We start from the raw sequence: 17,942 nt of genomic DNA on the forward strand, positions 1-17,942 counted from the left end.
TTCAGTCAAAGTCAAGCATTTTCTATCTGATCTTTTGTTGGATTATGACTGAACCGTACCAGCTGAACACAAAATAAATCATTTGCAGGAACCATTGGTGACCCTCCATCTGCAGCTATTGTTCATGTAATGGATTTTGTTTCTCTCTCAGTAATCCACTGTGTTATTCAGCATTGACTGCAGTCTTTTTTGAATGCTTAGCTTCAGAACAGGGAACTCTCCACATTTAACCTGGCACAGAGTCAGGGACAAGAGGTCGGCACCCTGAACCTGGATCTTTAGAGTAATCGTTGTACTAAAGTATTTGAGGACTGCAGCATTATTCAAGGTCAGACAGGCCGCCTAGATCCGTTTAGGCGCTCTCTAATTTGCGTTTCGTCTCATTTCAATTCTAAAAAGCATTCAGGTATTCACAGTATGTTGATGGGAAAATGCGCAGAAGTTGATTAAAAGCACAAGCTCAAAGATCTACCAGGAAACACAGCTTATCAACATAGATCACATTTTTTAAGAGCAGTATCATTTTAGAGAATGAGTTTGTGCTCTTACATATTTACTGGGTAACAGCTAATGTGTTTTATTTACAGAAATAAATAAATATAAATTAAATTAAAATGACGAAAACCGCAATATGAATTGGCACAAATGATACAGCAGGAATGTGTATAGGCTGTTCCATAAAGACTATAAGAGGAAAATTAGTGTATACCTAAAACGTGTTGCTTTCATATGCTGCCATATTTGTCTATAACTTTTTTATAACTTTTTAAATCTATTCTGCGGTTGTTGACAATAAGATGGATGTGCTATTAAGTACTGTTATCATGACCTCCTCCTCCAACATAGCCACTGACTTACAAAAAGGTCTTTGATACATAAGAATTCAGTTACAAAAAATGTAGGTAACTAAAATAGAAGGTTGAATATGGGACAAACCTGAGGAGCTGAAGTAAGCTATTGGGACCAATACACAATGGTGGACTGATCCCATGCTCACTGCATAAACTGTAGTTTATCCATTGCAGACAAATGTGTAACGAGCTCCACCTACTGGCTGCAATGTGCTAAAAGTGCTGTGCTGAGTATTCATAAGGAAATCACACTAGTCAAGCAGGTCAACCTTATTGTGCAGATTGTACCTTACATTTACAGTTCAAGTGTTGATCGGACTTTTTGTAAAATGATTTAACATTGTATTGTGTGTGAATGTTATTTCTTACTGGTTTTGTTTTTCATTTCTATGTATTGTCTGTTCATGTTAATTGAAAAAAAAACATAGACATTGCAGAACCTTACTAATATTATTATTATCATTATAATATTTTTTGGCCATTTGGAAGTCAACACTGACATTGTCTTTTAACTCAATATAGAGAACTTCTTAGTAGCAAACACATCCAGTGTTTATGGAGCAACATTATCATTAATTTGAAATTATGTTTCTCCAATATTAATTCTCCTTTTAGCTCAGTTTCTGGTATCCACCAACACACAGAGAAATATTGGTCTGTTTAGCTGCTAAATGTTTAACTGTGTCTGTCTGCTGTTTGGTGCTGAAAAGGTAGTGTACAGTGGAATTTCTTTGCTGAAAACAATACTATGACAGAAGAACTCACTATAAAGCTGAGGGGAGCTGCACTCACATTTTCTCCACAGTCATTTAATACATTTCTGAAACAAATATCGATTGGAGCTGCTTTCAGTACCCTGTGTGGGTGGTAAACTGTTGTAACAAATGTAACTGTGCCCAATACAAGTTGATTTCCTCTGGTACTGTAGGATATGTTTGAATATTCCAGTGCAAACACTCTTCATGTCTAATCAAATGAAACTAAACCAGGCTGTGATGAATCACAGATCACAAACACTTCCACAATCCACACTCAACTGGATGGCACCAAGCAAACATGTAGGCATAAAGTTTATTTTTTAGGCAAGTAGCAAAGATCACACCATCAAAAAGGCGAACAGCTTTTTCATTTTGCTGTTTTGACAGTGTAAATAGATCAAATTCCCTTCTCCCAGAACATGGTGAAGTCTCTAACAATGACCATACAAATAATAAGGACAAATATTTCTTTTTTTTAAGGAAATAAAAATCATAAAAACAGACAGGACATTTTTATTACATGCCTTTTATCATGATATAACATTTACTTACACAGTCAGTGGCAGTTGATAGCTTGGTGTTGATACAATCAACAATAACAAAAAAACATAATATAGTTTGATTTTGCTCAATATGTCATATAATGTATTAATACTATTTGAGTGTAAACACTGTTTAACAGGGATTTATTGTGATTCATTAAACTGCTCAAATATCCGCTGTAACAACCGCAGACAAATGTGGTTTCAGTGAGGTGTTCAATTTGAAAAATGGTACGTATAAAAAAAAAAGAAGAAACATTAAAATTTGAGGAAACAAAACTTAGGAGTTAATAGAACGAGATCTGACTGCCTCGTCCTCCTCATCCTCATTTTGCTCGTCCTCTCCCTGGTTGAGCGGCTCCCTGTCGGAGTCTCTTTCTGCCTGCTCTGACCTCTTGGTTGTCTTGTTCAGGGTCCCGCCCTGTAGAAAAAGAAATATCAGCTGACACACCTGTATGCGCAGCACATACATAAAGTGGTATACAGGAAGTCTCCAAGGTGTCTGACCTGTCTGTGATCCACAATGTTGAGCAGCACTGAGGTGACGATGCAGCCGATAGTGTTGGCCAACATAAAGATCATCATCCTCTGCCAGCGCCACAGCGGGATTTTAGTTTCACTGGCCGGGAAAACAGGTGAAGGTGAGTAAAAAGCCTAACATACAAAATGGAGGATTGTGTATTCAATAAGGTCCTGATCTGAAGTACTTCCTACCTCGACTTGGTGCCCAAAATCTGCCCAACAACCAGGTTGGACACCCCAATCCCAATCATCTGTATGGAGGTGGCCAGCCCCATGGCTGTTCCCAGAGTCGCCTGAGGTACCACGAGGGGAATAGACGGCCACATGCTCGACTGGAATACAACACAGATGGTTTAAATCAAGACTCATGCTTTTCTTGAAAATGAGACAAACGAGAGACATCTGTATAGAACCTTAAATATATCATCAATCTGAAGGTCAGAACAGACATATCATCATGTTCAACATACAGTAACGGTTGTGAGAGTTTTTCTGTGCTCACTAAAAATCTGATTTTAAGGGGCTGGCCTACGAGCATGATTTGTGAATGTAGAAAGTCAAACCTGGTCCAATTTGCAACTTATACAAGTGTGATGTGATGGTAAAGTCAAACACAACAGTGACTGATGTGACAGAATTATTACATTAATAATAATGCTCTGTCAGTTTTGAAACATAGCGAGGCGAAACAAATCAATTCTAATTCTGTTGGGTTATAGTCAGAACTACGTAATGTAGACATATTGATTATTGAGTAGTCTTCCATAGATGAGTGATTGTGAAGTCAGTACACAATTAAAATGCTCACTGCTTAGTATTAGGACATTAAACTGAGATAAAATGATTTACCTGAGAGAAAGTGGACGTTAGAAATTAAATTGTTGAAAACAATGACTTAGATCTGAACTCACAGCAGCAAAGGAGTAGGTGACTCCCAGCCATATAGTGGAGACGAGAGGAGGGACAAAGGTGAAGGCCAGGAGTCCAAACACAGGCAGCGTGAGGACGGCACAGGCCACCGCAAAGATGCCCCTCAGACCCACATAATCCTGGAACAAACAGAGGACAATGTTACACAATACACCAGTTTACCTACTTATTTCATATTGCTTCAAACGACAGACATTGGATCAGGTTGAGGTTACAGATACTTACGATGAGAATGCCCACGCTGGCTGAGAGGACCAGTGAGCTGTCATAAACCGCCCCGGCAATATATGCTGCCTCTTTCTGACTGTAGCCGTTGTACTTATCTTGAATGAACTTACTGGAGAGGGAAATACAGCAGTATGCTAATGATTATTTTAATAATTTATTTGTTTACAATAGAAATGTAATTCTGTCACTACAGGTCTAATGCTGTCCATTTATTATTTGTCATCATTTGGCCTAAAGAAGTCTCAGCTAATAGAATCCGTATCCTAAAAAAAAAGCACGATGCACGTGTTGTGTGCTGACAGCTCTACCTGGCATCTGCGATGAACGGGAAGATGCCGTTGTAGAAGAACATGATGGTGAGGACCAGCAGCCAGTATCTTAGCGACAGGAGCCTCACATCCTGAATCCTCTACACATACACACACAGAAAAACAGATAATTCAGTCAATCACTTCAGGACATAAACTACTGAACAAAGAAGTTATTGAAGATTTACAAAGCTGAGGTCAGATACTGTTCATACCACTTTGCGGGACTCCTCCTGGATGGCGCCATCAACGCCCAGCTGCCTCATCCCGATCTTGTCCAGGGTACTGACAATAATGGCGGATATAAAGCCCAGCACACACAATAGTGCACCTAGAAAACATTGCGTAGCATGAGAATAATACTCTTTTTATAACATTTTGTCATTATTCAAGGTTTCTACCCCCTCTCTACCTACCACCCCAGAGGGTCCACTGCATGCCATATTTTTCTTCAAATTTCTGGGTGAGGAAGAAGTTCAGGACTGAACCCAGGCGAGAGAAAGCCAGGGTCAGACCGAAAGCCAAGGCCAGCTCCTTTCCTTTGAACCAGAAGGCTGTGATGCGGTTCTGAACAACTAGTAAGGAAGCAAACCAGAGAGCGGTTTATTAACCACTGAGTTGACAGTGCAACAAGTATGGATGTGACTTCTGCGAGGTGGCCTTACTGGTCAGAGATCCATTGCCTGATCCAAACAGTAGTCGGCCTGTGAGCATAAGTGGCAGCAGATAGGGAGTTCCTTTAAAGTGAGAGCCCAGTGCAAACAACGATGAGCCCAAAACACACAGGAAGGAGAACAGAAATACTCCAACTGCAGAGAGGAAGAAAAAGGAATCAATTTACCACGAGTTACCATAACACAGTTGTTTTTATGTGCAGATAAGATATATCTAGACCTACAGCGGTTTCCTAACTTGTCAATCAGGAACCCGGCCAGGACCACCACTACTGCATTCCTGTTGATAGGAGGGAACAGTAGCAACTGTAACTGTTGTCTGATAAAGCCATTTTTCAATATCATTACAGCAGGGTCAGTGTGTGTGCTTACGTCCAAGCATAGATGGCATAAAGAAGATTGTACTGCTGAGGGCTCATCCCCAATCCTTCCACACAATCCAATGTCCCATTGATCAATGTTGCATTGGGACATGTCAGGTTCTGTCAGATAAGGGGATGTTATTATTGAACTCGCCACTAACTGAGATCACACTTCTTTGACTAAATGTTGACCAAATTAAAATGAGCAGGTTTAGTTCACGTGAAGGAAACATCTGATACTGATTAATTAATACTGATCTCTTACTTACCCCTTGGAACTGATCCTGCAAAACACTGGGGATGTCAAAGCAGAAGTAGGAGCCGAACGTCAGCAGGCAGTTGAAGAACAGCACCATAAAGCGGTAATACACTGTAAAAAGAACATAAAGGACGAGATACCAACACCTCTAAACACTGCAGTATTTAACATGTAGCCATAGCAGCACACACAGTTTTATTGAAACCTCAATTGAATTTAATATCTACAGAATATATTCTAACCATAAAACATGACTCTATGAGTACTCTTGTGAGTCTTCTATTAATTATTGGCTTCAACACAATGCTTATGAACAGATTCATTCGCTATAAAGCTGTAAAGACTTGCTTTAAGACTAAATATTCTGCTTCCCATAATAATTTGTGTCAGATATTACTTTTACACATAAAAACCTTCTCATCTGGACAGTGAAAGTCACATATTTAAGTAAAGGAACAATAATACAAAACAGTGGTGGAAGAAGTACTTAGACCACAGTGTATAAATACTAAAAATGCATTCGAAATCTTCAAAATAAACTAAAAGTAGAAGTATACTGTAATATAGCAGTCGGTAAATGTAAGGCTTTATATTTTGTATTAAACTGCAAACTAGTAACTAATGTTGTCAACTAAATGTAGTTTAGTACTGAGGACAATATTGGCTTTTCCAATGTAGGGGATTAGTAGAAGTATCAAGTACCATAAAATGGAAATACTCAAGTAGTTGACCCCTGCTTTTATACATTTCCTTTAACTCTGTCCAATGGGAACCTTCGCGTGCAGCTCGCTGAACAGAAAAACAGGTTGTTTTTTTTAAGAACCATCTTAATGGTGGTGAATGATTCAGCGAATTAAAACAGACAATGAGATAGTAAACCATGAGTGCTGCTAACTTCAAGCAACTTCTCATTTAGTCACATGAGTTTATCTAACGTTACCGACAGTAAAATGCTGAGTTGGTCGTTTAGTGGCCCTGTTTTTTTGGGGGAAGTAACGTTATATGGAGAGTTACGAGACAAGAGGTCTGGTCCTCTGGTGAAGCTACATTTTGAAGTCGTTTTTAGGAAAATAAATCTTACCTTTCTCTGCCGGCTGCGTCATAGTGAGCAAAAAAATAAAAGCGGTTAGTAAAATAAAACTTTAAAATCACATCCTTTAGTGTTGTTTACATGAACAGGCTAGCAGGCAGTGTTGAGGTCGGCCACCACTCGTGTTGACGTCCGCAGACCGCAGATCTTTAACCTACATGGATCGATCTGTTCTCGTGTGAGGACGCAGCGGGTTGTTTGGAGATCTGCGCACGCAGCGACACTGCATCCGGCCTGAATACCTTTGTGAGATTTATTTTTTTCACCCAGAAAACTTTATTGGTGAAAATTTGTAGGTCTTCATATTACATTTTCTGTAAACATTTTAGTAGAATAATAAAGTAAATGAATAAATAAAAGGTATAAATTGTTTAAAATTTTTTTAACTGTAACAGTGTTTTATTGTTTTTATGTAATTTCAAAAGAGAGCAAGGAGAGGGAAATTAAACATTCAACAAGCTTCAATACATATTTGTGACCTTTCCATTAAATCATAAAATGTATGGTGAAATAAATATTTGATTATATTGTATTTTATTTATTCGCACAACCAATAGATGTGTGGGCCACATACTGATGGTCTGTAGTCCACCTGGTGACAGCTGCTGTGTCTCTCTCTACCTTCTGTTGTTCTAAGTAACAGTGGTGGAAGTACTTAAACCTTTTACTTAAGTACAAATAAAATTACAATTACAAGTGAATATCCTACATTCAAAATCTTAGGCCTATGAGCAGTATTAGGATTTGCATTAACATATACTGAGTAAAAGTAGGCTAGTTATTAAGCAGAATAGCCCATTTCAGAATAATATATATATAATAATGATATAGCATATTATATTATAATTTATGCACATTAATGTATCACTCATTTTGCAACTGGTAATGGAGGGACTAATAATAATTACTTTATGTAGAGTACTATAGGTAGCTTAATAACATCATAATTTATTAGTTTATTTATATTTTGTAATAATAATCTTCAACAGCTAATTAAAGGAATATAGTCTTCTCTTTGGTCGTGTTTATTCTGGAGGAAAAAAAACTTTTAAAGGGTTTCTGGGGGTAAAGTATGGGCGACAATATATGTAGCGCGTTTCTTTAATCTTTTGTCCCTCAGCGGCCACCGTCGAGGTCATCCAAACATTGCTGTTCCACTTTAAATTTCCCAGCGTTGTATGCGTTGTGTGCGTGTCTCTGAGGAGTGTCGGAGGTGTTTGATAATGCGTTAAACATATATGAGATGTCTGTGCTGCGCAGAGCGAAAACATGGGAAATATCTGAATCTGAGGGAAGCGACGCGGAGAGCAGTCAGACAGTCACAGTCAGCACGGGGCTGATAGTGGACCAGAGTTCAGAGCACAAGTGCACAACCCTCCCATCCTCACCCACAAAGAGCGAGTCCAGTCAAACCTCTGCTCTGTCCCCCCCGCGACCAGATGGACGAGGTACACCAAGTCCTGCAAGAAAACGCCGCACCAAGGAGGAGATCGAGGCGGACAGACAGACAGCCAGGGAGAGGAAGGAGGCGAGAGAGAGACAGAGAGCTGCCAGGGCCCGGGAGAAGGAGGAGAGGAGACAGGAGCAGCAGAGGAGGAGAGAAGCTGCCGAGAACCTGAAGAGTCTGAGGCCGGAGAACTGCCTCAAGTGTCTGACAGTCTGCGTAGATCCAGGTACACTGGCTCACCACGCCGCCTTCAGGTGCTGTCGAAATTTTCATAATTCCATCGAGTACTAGGGACAGCTTTGTTAATTGTTAGGGAAAGATTGATTGTTTTTTTTAAATTATTATTATACAAAACAGACAGTAAACAAAAAGTTATCAAGGATGTTGTGTGAAAAATTCAATTACATTTTTAAATTTTAAGAAATATTAAAATAAAGTATTAGCAAAGTTAGTATGTTTGATTCCATACATTGTTGACCAAACAGTGAAAAAACAACATATGTATGTATATTAAATGTATTGGGGTAATTGTGCTTTATAATCTGGACTGCTAGATATTATTTTAGTTTCCTAATTAAATAGAGTGCATTTTGCTACAAATGATGTGACAAATGGTTGTTCATGTACCAGAATTTAACAGGTCTGTTGAAATATACTCAGCTACTGGCTAATTGATCAATTAAAACTTCAAGCAAATGTTTGAAATAGCTTTTTTCCACCCTGTTCTTTAAAACAAACAACAGCCAACAGAACTAGTTAGGAAACTTCTTATTTGGCTTCATTTTGCTCCTCTAACCAAAAGCATGCATGCATGACAATTAATATTTACAAGCTTTAATGTCTGAGCCACCAAGGAGCACTAAGGCATCATCTGGCCAGGTTATGACCTCCAACACAAATAGGCTGAAATGATGTGTAACTTTGTTCCTCTATAAGCCTGTGTGTGCTTTTCTCCAGCTCTTCTGCAGCAGGATGGCTCAGATATCTTGCTGGACACTCTGGCTGCCTTTGAGTGGAAGTTTAGCATTGAGAGCCAGCAGCTCCCACACAGCATCACCTGGACCAGAGATTTACCTCAGGTAGGAACCTTGTGCTTCTCTTACATACTTTCTGTGCACTTTGCTCCTTCACCTGGAGCTTATTGTGGGTGCACAATTAGTAGTGCACATCTGCATGCTTTCTTTATATGTATCTTCTGTATGTTATCTGCATCTGTAAAGTGAATATAGTTAATATTCATGCTTGGAGTCTTTCCTTACATGTGCAAAGTACATCCCTCTGCAGCTGTGTGATATGCATTTTGTACATTTGACTTAAATGTTATAACTTGACTGCATTACATTTATTCCTTTTTACTTCCTTCTCTTCTTCACTCTTTCTCTTTAGCAGGGAGACGATGGGAAGGGGTCAGTGGAGGAGGAGCAAGTGGTTCTGGTGCTGGATCTGACTGACTTCATGGACATGGTGGTCTCTGTGAAGAAAGTAAGCAACCTGTTAAGTTGTAATAAATAAACTCTGATGGCAGCCTACATGAAGGACTCTTTGTAGACTTTGTTGTTGTGATTCTGACCTTAGGTCCATAGCATGCATGCTGTCCACTCTATACCCTCCTCCATATTATTTTGTTGCCACTGCAGATGCTAGACAGTGAAGGGGAGGAGGTGGGGGTGGGGTCTTTCCTCAGTCCTCTTTTGGAGTGTCTCAACCGGGATGCCAAGAAGGTGGTCACTCTCTTAGTGACAGACTCTCAGCCAGATTACAGGTTAGAGTGTGTGCCTGTGATTTTGGCTATTGATGGATAATATACCTAACAACCTAGATACTTTTTTATTTACTAACTTTCTTAATCTCTAGTAAGATGAAACACTTACTTATCGGTTTACTTACCAACAGGACGGATGCCTGCGGTGTGCATTTACTAGACGAGACGCTACAATCCAAACTGGGGATGGAGGATCTGGACATCGAGGAGGTCAGTTTACTGAGAATCGTTTCCACTGTGAGACCAATCGTACGATGAGAACTAGCTGATCTTATATGCTCCTTTTGTAGATGTTTCACAGGAGGTTAATGGGCAACAGAACATACATTTTTCTTAAACGTGATACATACTTGACAAATACACGTTCCTGTACACTTTATGGTATGTGAGCTGACCTTTAACCTAATGAGGTTCAAGTACAGAGGGTTTCTCTGTCTTATTTCTCTCCAGGTTCTTGTGTACTTACAGCTCAGCAAGAACATCTCACTGGTCTTCCTGGATGGCTGGCAGGAGGTCACTAACCATGTGTGTGCTGTCACTAAGGCCTTATCAAAACGCCCTTTCAAGTACGAAGCCACTCTACTCATTGTCACGTTAACAGACAAGGAAATGGAAACCTTAATTGTCTGTTTTACCCTGAAGATAATATACTTCTTCACAGAGCAGTCAGAGAAATATTGGATACCATCTCATTAATACCATCTCGTTAATACCTGACTAATCGTCCCTCACATATGAGATGTCCTTCTATGTCCTTCCAGACTGCTGACAGAGCGAGCAGAGCTGCCTTTCTGCGTGGATGGTTCGTGGGCCAGCGGGGTTCGGGTGGAGAGGGACGGCTCAGGGCTGATCGGGGTCTGGACCAAGCAGATCCAACAGCTGAACAGGGTTAGCCCCGCCGTGGCGTCCACTGTGACCGCGGCCTACCCGTCTCCTCAGCTGCTGCTGCAGGTACACCCGATTGCACGTCAGTATGGTCGTGTAGAGCTCAGTGCACAGAGGATGGTGCCAACACTAGCAGGGGTGACCACCCACTGTGTGCACCCGAGGCATTTCGGATAAACCGTTGCTTTTTATTGCTACACACTTTTAAGGAGGTATAAAAATCAACCTTGTTTATTTCTTTAGCTTGGTGGAAATATATAATTTTCACACTGATTTTGAAAGGATTAAGCCTAAAAATGCCTTTAATGCCATTTAATGCCTAAATAAATTATTTAATTTAATTTAATATTTATTTTAATTTCCCATGTTTTTTAGGCCTACCAGAGCTTGGGGTCAGAGGAGGACAGAAAGGGGCTGCTGGCTGGTCTCTTAGTGAAAAGTGGAGGTAAAGAGAGACGTATAGGACCAGAGATATCGGCCAGAGTTTATCGCAGCCTCACTGCCCAGAACCCCCAGCTGGTCCTTGACTAATTTGTCCACTTGAGAAGGAGATGGATTGACGTCAGCGATGGATTCATCTGGTTTCTAATGGCACTTGTCACCACTTGGCTGCTAATATGATAATGTTGACGTTTACAAGCTGAAAATATGCCTTAGATATCATGTTCGCCTTCCAGTAAAGCACTATTCATACTCCTCTGAACGTCAGCAGATTCAAGGAACAGAATATATTTAGTAAAATGATATGATGTGTATTGTATATTTGGAATTCTGTTTGTGTATAAATGCAAGATGTATTGTTAGAGGGCTATGTTATATTTATGTATGAAATAAGCCTATAAAAAGAGCTACAACAGAACTTTTCATTTTTGTTTTATTTTAGAGAATTTCCTGAGTAAGAAAGTTCATAAACAAAGCATTACTGTAAATAGAAAAACAAATCCTCTTGTAAGCAAGAATACATCCACTGTAGGTATTCAAGCCAAAATGCTGATTACAAAACACATTTACTGTACAAAAAGTAATTTCCACTGTATCAAAAAGCAACCCCCCCCGGAGTCTATCCCTGAGAAGTGTACACAAGATTCAGACATTAGGCCTTAAAAAGAATTAGCAGTACAAATGGCTCTCATTAGCCCAATGACAGCAATTGGCTAAAATGTGAATGAATGACCTGGATGTCACTCTTAATATCTCAACTTCTTTAAAGGTCTCACTCACTAGACACTCACACCCTTCTCCCTGTTCACTGACAAAGTTGTTTTTTTAATGTCATAAACCTGCTACATAAAAAAAGACAAGCAACAATCCACTCAAGATGTCGATTCAGAAATATTGGCTAAACGCTGAGATTGCTCTTATCTCCCTGATTTCCAACAGGAGATTTTGATGGCAATGGTAGAATAGCTGTGTGCTAAACACTTACAAATACGTTTTGACCACTAAGTCATGTCCAGCGGCATCTTTTGCACTGGTAATCCTCTGGCTCGGAGCAGCAGCTGTCGTAGTCGCTGCTGGGAGGAGTTGGAGGGCAGTGGCAAGTGCAGGGTTGAATTTGAGGTGACATTTGACAGGGGCACTGATGTCGGTCTGTGTCAAGAAACGGACTGGTGCAGGGGCTCGGGGAGGCGCAGGCACTCGGGGTGGATACTGGGCTTGGGATGGGGCTGGGGCTGTGGCTGGAAGGCATGCTCATCTCTTCATGTAAATCATCAGACAAGTCACTGTGCTGCTCCGAGGCCTCAGGGCTGCTGCTGAGGGTAAAGACCCAGCCTAGCTTTATGTGGAGGAGGGTGCGCAGGCCTGGGGGCAGATCTATAACATTTAGTACGTCTGGACAGCAGGGCATCATTTGGCGGAGCCGGGTACAGCAAAGGTACTGCAGGGAGGTGGGTGTATAGCAGGCACGGATCACCTTCATACTGCTTTTGGCTGCTGTGGAGCACACCATGGGGTAGAACTTCTTGTTCTGCAGCCTTGTGGCAGCAACACCTGTTGGAGTAAGATTAAAACACATCAGGATTATGATCCAGCAGGCACTCATAACTAAAACACATTCTTCTTGTGTTTTATGTAGCTAAACACTACCTGCTTGAATTACAGAGAAACACCCACCTATGCAGTGCCGATTCTTGTAGAAGGTCAGTGTGCCATGCCAGGTGTCCAGGTGCACTCCTATGATGGAGCCTTGGCCAAACCGAGAGGAGAACTTCACTTTGTCCCCTTTGTGCTGGAGGTAACCTTTAAACAGATACAGGAAAGAAATTATTTTATATATTACTTTTTCAACGGATGCCATATTATATAGGGGTTGGCCACCCTCCTAAGGATCATTAGCTAAATCTGAGGGGTCTGGAGATGATTATTAGGGTAGGAAAGAAGAATAAAAAAGTTCTGCTACATGAATGTGTTTTCACTTTTGAGAACATTGAGAACTACTGGTTTAATCATTAACAATGTATTATATTTTAAAAGCTTAGCATATATGTTTTATGTAAAATTGAACTCTGACACTTCACCTATTAAATAAATATAATAGAGTAAATACTTCCCTAAAAAGTATTTCCCTCTGGACTGTAGTGGAATAGAAGTTGTATAAATTCAAAATACGCAAATACCTTAAAATTGCACTTGAGCACAGTACTTGAGTAAATGTAGTTGTCATCATTGGTGAAAAGTTTCCATCCAGTTTCACAGATTACTCTGATAGTTTGTGGTATATGTGAATCCCTGTATTCTGGCGGTCTAACCTGTGTAGGAGAGCCCCCAGCTGTCTTCATCATGGCCCAGCAGGCTGCCAAAGCTGTATTTGAACTTCTCCAGGTTCACCTCTGAAGTTCCAATTCCCACCATCTGCACCAATGAAACAATACAAACAGGATCAAATGACATAAACCACAGCCACATCCATTAGACCAAACAGAGACTTTTCACATGTGTTTTATGCCACTGCTATTATAACATCAGAATTATTCAAGGGGCTGCTACCCACCATATCGGTTCCATAGACAGGAGAGGTCATCTTGACTTCCCAGAAGTGTTGACCGTCTGCAAGCTCCTGGGTGCCGCGGATGGCAGCTGTGCCGCAGCTGTAGTCAGAGTGAAAGCTCACCTTTCTGTTGTCACAGCTGAGGAAGGCTCCAGAAGACTTGTGAACGTCCCATTCCCAGTCAAAACCTGAGAAAAAAATCCACATTAACTTCATTTTTACCCATTTATGGTCCCCAGAGGAAAAACATTACTGACTTTGCATGTAAAAGCAAGCTACAAAATCTGTGTTTTGGGGGAGATGTGTTCTCTTGTTCCATATCTTTGATCTGGCTTACTGAATTGGAACAGGACATTGCTCCATATGTAATTATATGCTCACAAAAGCCAATTATAGTATGTGTAATTTAATTCCATAATACTGCAATGGCCTTACCAGAATCAGAATCACTTTTATTGGCCAGGTATGTGCACACATACAAGGAATTTTGACACAAATTACGATGTACAGTTATACATATATATACACACAAACACAAACAATAAGATTTGTACACAGTATACAATAGTGCAACGGATGCTGAAATAAATACAGAAATATATACATGAGGTACGTGGATATGATAGTACAAAGAGTACGCACAGCATGGGTAGATGGGTTTGAATATATGTATTGTTGTATTATATAATATATTGTTACATTAATATCAAATTACAGTGTATACATTGGTGTGTGACTGTATTGATCAAATTTTGCTCACCCTGATCCTCTTCCCCACAGAGGCAGTCACTGGTGACACTGCGGCCCGGGCTGAGCTCCTCCTGTCGGTCACACTGGCAGAAAGACTCCCCTATCACCGGCACCGTGCTGGGCGAGGCCACCACTTCTGATACGTTCTGAGAACTTGGCAGGTAATCCACCTCTGAGTCCAGGTCGCTGATCTGGTTGACACAAACGGTATAAACAGCATCTTGTAAGTCCATAGACGTGGCCATGGTCCAGGGACGTTGGCTTGGTGGCAGGGAGAGGAATTAGATCCAGTGGAGAGAGCCAGAGGATTGTATTCCAACGTTTTCTCAGCTTTTTGTAAAGCCTAAACCTAAAAGAGTGATAGGTCGCCAAGCCTGGATGGAAGAATGCAATGTTTCTTCTTTATTCTTGGATCCCCATCAGCCACCACTAAGGCAGCAGTTACTCTAATCCTGCTGTCTTACACTGGACGATCCAGAGAGCCAAATGAGAGCCATATCAACCATGTGCCATGTTTCAAAGACTTAACCAGATAGCCTTTTCCCTAAAAGCTGTTCATGGTCCCTATTGGTGAGAGAAGCCATGTGTGCTAGTAAGTAAAATTAGACCCCTTCCAAAAATACTGAGCCTCCTTTCCTTGCCTCTGGAGACCTGACCATGTCTTACACACATAGCCATATCAGAAAGGGGTCAGTCCCTGTGGAAAACTACTGGGACTCAGGTAGAAATATTATATTTCACATGTGGATTTAACAATTACTTATGCTCTAACAAATGTTTCTTTCTCTATTCTAGTCCATCTGACTTTCCCACCCCTTTTTAAATTCTCTCTTTTCCACTGTTCTCCTCACTTTGCCCCACTTTTCTTTTATTCTACCCCACAAACCCCAGTGTCTCACCTGTGTCGTTGTCTGGCCTTCCCATTCCTCTCTGTCCGATGTCTGGATCACCGCCATGGCATCTGTCTCCTGCCGTGTTTCGCTCCAGGCCAGATGCCGAGCCCGGCCGTTCCTGCCTCTTCTCAGCATGGCAGCTCTGTGGACAGCAGACCCAGTGCCTTATGACCAGCTGGCATATGTGCAGTAGGCCATGTAGTTTGTATTTATGTCAAGTAAGGTCAGTGTTGAACGCCTGGTTCACAGCTTATTTCCTCTTTGTTTTGTTTGCTGAAGCCAGGTCATTTTTGACACACGTCTGATTACGCTTTCCAATTCTAGCAGCCAATATTCAAGGAAGAGAGAAAGAAATAACTCGTCCTATGGAACCTATTTCAGATCAGGATTCCTGGGAATTAACAGCAAGTCGAAAGAAGTTTAAGTGGAGAAATAAAAGGTCTCAAACACATGGACAACATATCCTAAAGCAGTGATGAAAGTATATATTTATTTAAGGTCTTTGCATTATTTCAAATTTTAAAGTTGGTTTCTTTTATGATTTCACAGCTGACACACAGTTAAATTGTAAGTGTGTATTAGAGATGTGTTCGGTGTTCGGATTCTTCACAAACTTGGACAACTGAAAGTAGGTCAGTCAGAAGTGTGCATAGCAAACATTGCTATAGGCTTTTCTTAGTCCAACATTGTTTTTCACTGACCTTTACTCTACTTAACAGTCAGTGTGAAGCTACAATATATCCTTGTGAGGAAACATTTCTAGTCACCTATTAACTTATCTTAGTGTGCCAGCCTGCCTATTTCCATCTGTCCCATATACCACAGTTGGCAGCAGGAGGTGTTTCCATGCACTTGTTTAACCTTTAAACCCTCTGCTTTGTCACTGTGCGGCATGTCTGTCAGCAAGGTCACCTGACCCAGTGAATACAATATATACCCATCATAAATCACACATTCTAATATCCTTTTGTTTAGACCCCTGCTAATATTGACCCTGACACCTTACTAAATGATTATATGACACTTTTATTCACTATGTAAGATGATTTTGGGGGTAATTCTGGTACTTTGGAATGAAAATGGATTTACAGATTCTGTGATAAAAAGTTCTCCATGTAAGACCACTAGTTTTAAAAAACCTTATAGAGAAACTTAAATCAAAGTTTGCTCCATTGTGACACAGGGAACAAGTCCAGTGTAACAGAATAGAGTGTTTCTTATAAAGACCAAACAATCAGTGAAGTATGCAATTCCAATGACATGAACATTATAGGAATTCTGCCTGTATCCACTTTGTATTCATACAGCATGTAATAACACAAGCATCATTTATTAATTAATAGTTGGACAGTTTTGGTAACTTCACCCTCTCTTCTGGGTTTTATCACCTGGAAAGTAGGTAGGTCCATATTAAGCGACCAAAAACAGAAATTACTAATGTGTTTGCTTTAAAACAAATGTTTACGTTATCTGCGTTGAACTGTCCACCTCACAGTCAGTAATCATTACAATCACTGGCTTTAATTCCAGTGTTTTGTTTTTCCTGAAATGTTTCCCCTGTTTACAATTAACTGGGTTTTTAAAATAAAAATCACTTGTGTGCCTCGACCTGATAGCATGTCTCGGTTAATGCCACCACTGAGCACAGCAGCTGGTGACTGCTTTGCAAGCAGGTGCAGGAGATAACTGCCATTAATTTAGATTAGTTAGTCTGAAGCAAGGCTCACTTTAATTGGGCTTTACCCTACATACTGTAACTGCATCATCTGGACAACTCAGTCAGGACACACTGCTGTACCTTCATCAGCAAATGTTCTGATTGACATAACAGGAATGCAGTCTCAGTAACACTATGGCCGTGAGGTGAATGTTTTTTATTATTATTATTCAAATGACTGTCCATGTCCTGCCCTGACTTTCTATTCAACCAGAATCTCATGCAGTCCTTTAATAGTGCTCCATTTCAGAAAGCCTGTATTGACTGCATTACAGGTCAATGTAATTCTCACTGTAAATCATTCTAGATAACACCAACAGTGGAATGTTTAAATCTCAGCATGTATATTCAGTAAGTGAAAGACTACATCAGTTGTTGTATCTTTATCTTAAAGGTTAATCAAACACAGTACAGCATGAATATCTCAATTTTAGCAGCAGTTATGCTCTTACCTTACAGTGGTCTTCCTATACACTGTCTTGCAGTGGCTCATTTGAATGCTGCTGTGCCTTTATGTCCGACCGTGTGACAGGTGCAGTTCGCACTCTGTCCCACTTCTCAGCAAGCTAGAGGTAAACATTACTTCTCCACGCCCTTATCGTGTTCTTATTGGAAGAGATCTATATGGGGGAGGAGTTAATGTTGATTTATTTAGTTACCTTTATCTAAGTAGGGTAACTATCTATGGGGCAAATGATGTGGAGACATCATGTGTAGTCCGCTAACTTGAGAACACAAGGAGTGGAGTACCCTCAATGTGCTTCATAGCTCAAGCGAAAAATAAAAATATATAAACAAGAAGCACTATTTCAGGTGGCAGAATTTATTAGCCAATATTTATCATTCACCAGACCTAAAACAGTGTATACTGCCGGTAATTATTTAAGTAGGCTTCAAAAAATATATTTTGGGACAATTAGCAAGCAAGATAATGTTAAATGTGTCAATATAAAAAGGCCTATGTCTGGAGCCAGT

General features: G+C 40.4%; 3 protein-coding genes across 4 annotated transcripts; 1 reads left to right on the forward strand and 2 right to left on the reverse strand.

Moving 5' to 3' along the window:
* Positions 1-1,908: 1,908 nt before the first annotated feature.
* On the reverse strand, positions 1,909-6,714 carry mfsd1l (major facilitator superfamily domain containing 1-like). The gene is made up of 13 exons (XM_051418411.1): positions 6,516-6,714; positions 5,445-5,545; positions 5,186-5,295; positions 5,038-5,093; positions 4,805-4,948; positions 4,556-4,714; positions 4,355-4,470; positions 4,140-4,240; positions 3,829-3,940; positions 3,585-3,722; positions 2,866-3,005; positions 2,659-2,770; positions 1,909-2,572 (listed from the first exon to the last, which is right to left on the reverse strand). The coding sequence occupies exons 1-13, from the start codon at positions 6,535-6,537 to the stop codon at positions 2,432-2,434; spliced, it is 1,452 nt and encodes a 483-aa protein (XP_051274371.1). The 5' UTR covers positions 6,538-6,714; the 3' UTR covers positions 1,909-2,431.
* Positions 6,715-7,040: 326 nt separating this feature from the next.
* Positions 7,041-11,477, forward strand: LOC127373706 (probable crossover junction endonuclease EME2). 2 transcript variants are annotated; one of them, XM_051418414.1, is made up of 8 exons: positions 7,041-8,197; positions 8,929-9,050; positions 9,361-9,453; positions 9,609-9,733; positions 9,865-9,943; positions 10,184-10,299; positions 10,495-10,684; positions 10,994-11,477. In XM_051418414.1, exons 1-8 carry the CDS (start codon positions 7,768-7,770, stop codon positions 11,147-11,149), a joined length of 1,311 nt encoding a protein of 436 aa, XP_051274374.1. In that variant the 5' UTR covers positions 7,041-7,767; the 3' UTR covers positions 11,150-11,477. The 2 variants fall into 2 exon arrangements, with proteins under 2 accessions (XP_051274374.1, XP_051274373.1); XM_051418413.1 differs by having other exon boundaries at positions 7,045-8,197; positions 9,358-9,453.
* spsb3b (splA/ryanodine receptor domain and SOCS box containing 3b) lies at positions 11,475-17,547 on the reverse strand. Its single transcript, XM_051418412.1, has 7 exons — positions 17,420-17,547; positions 15,257-15,392; positions 14,368-14,548; positions 13,611-13,795; positions 13,369-13,471; positions 12,734-12,859; positions 11,475-12,610 (listed from the first exon to the last, which is right to left on the reverse strand). Exons 1-7 carry the CDS (start codon positions 17,458-17,460, stop codon positions 12,066-12,068), a joined length of 1,317 nt encoding a protein of 438 aa, XP_051274372.1. The 5' UTR covers positions 17,461-17,547; the 3' UTR covers positions 11,475-12,065.
* Positions 17,548-17,942: the final 395 nt, after the last annotated feature.

The sequence above is a fragment of the Dicentrarchus labrax genome, unplaced genomic scaffold, assembly GCF_905237075.1.
Source record: "Dicentrarchus labrax unplaced genomic scaffold, dlabrax2021, whole genome shotgun sequence".
Classification (NCBI taxonomy): Eukaryota; Metazoa; Chordata; class Actinopteri; family Moronidae; genus Dicentrarchus; species Dicentrarchus labrax.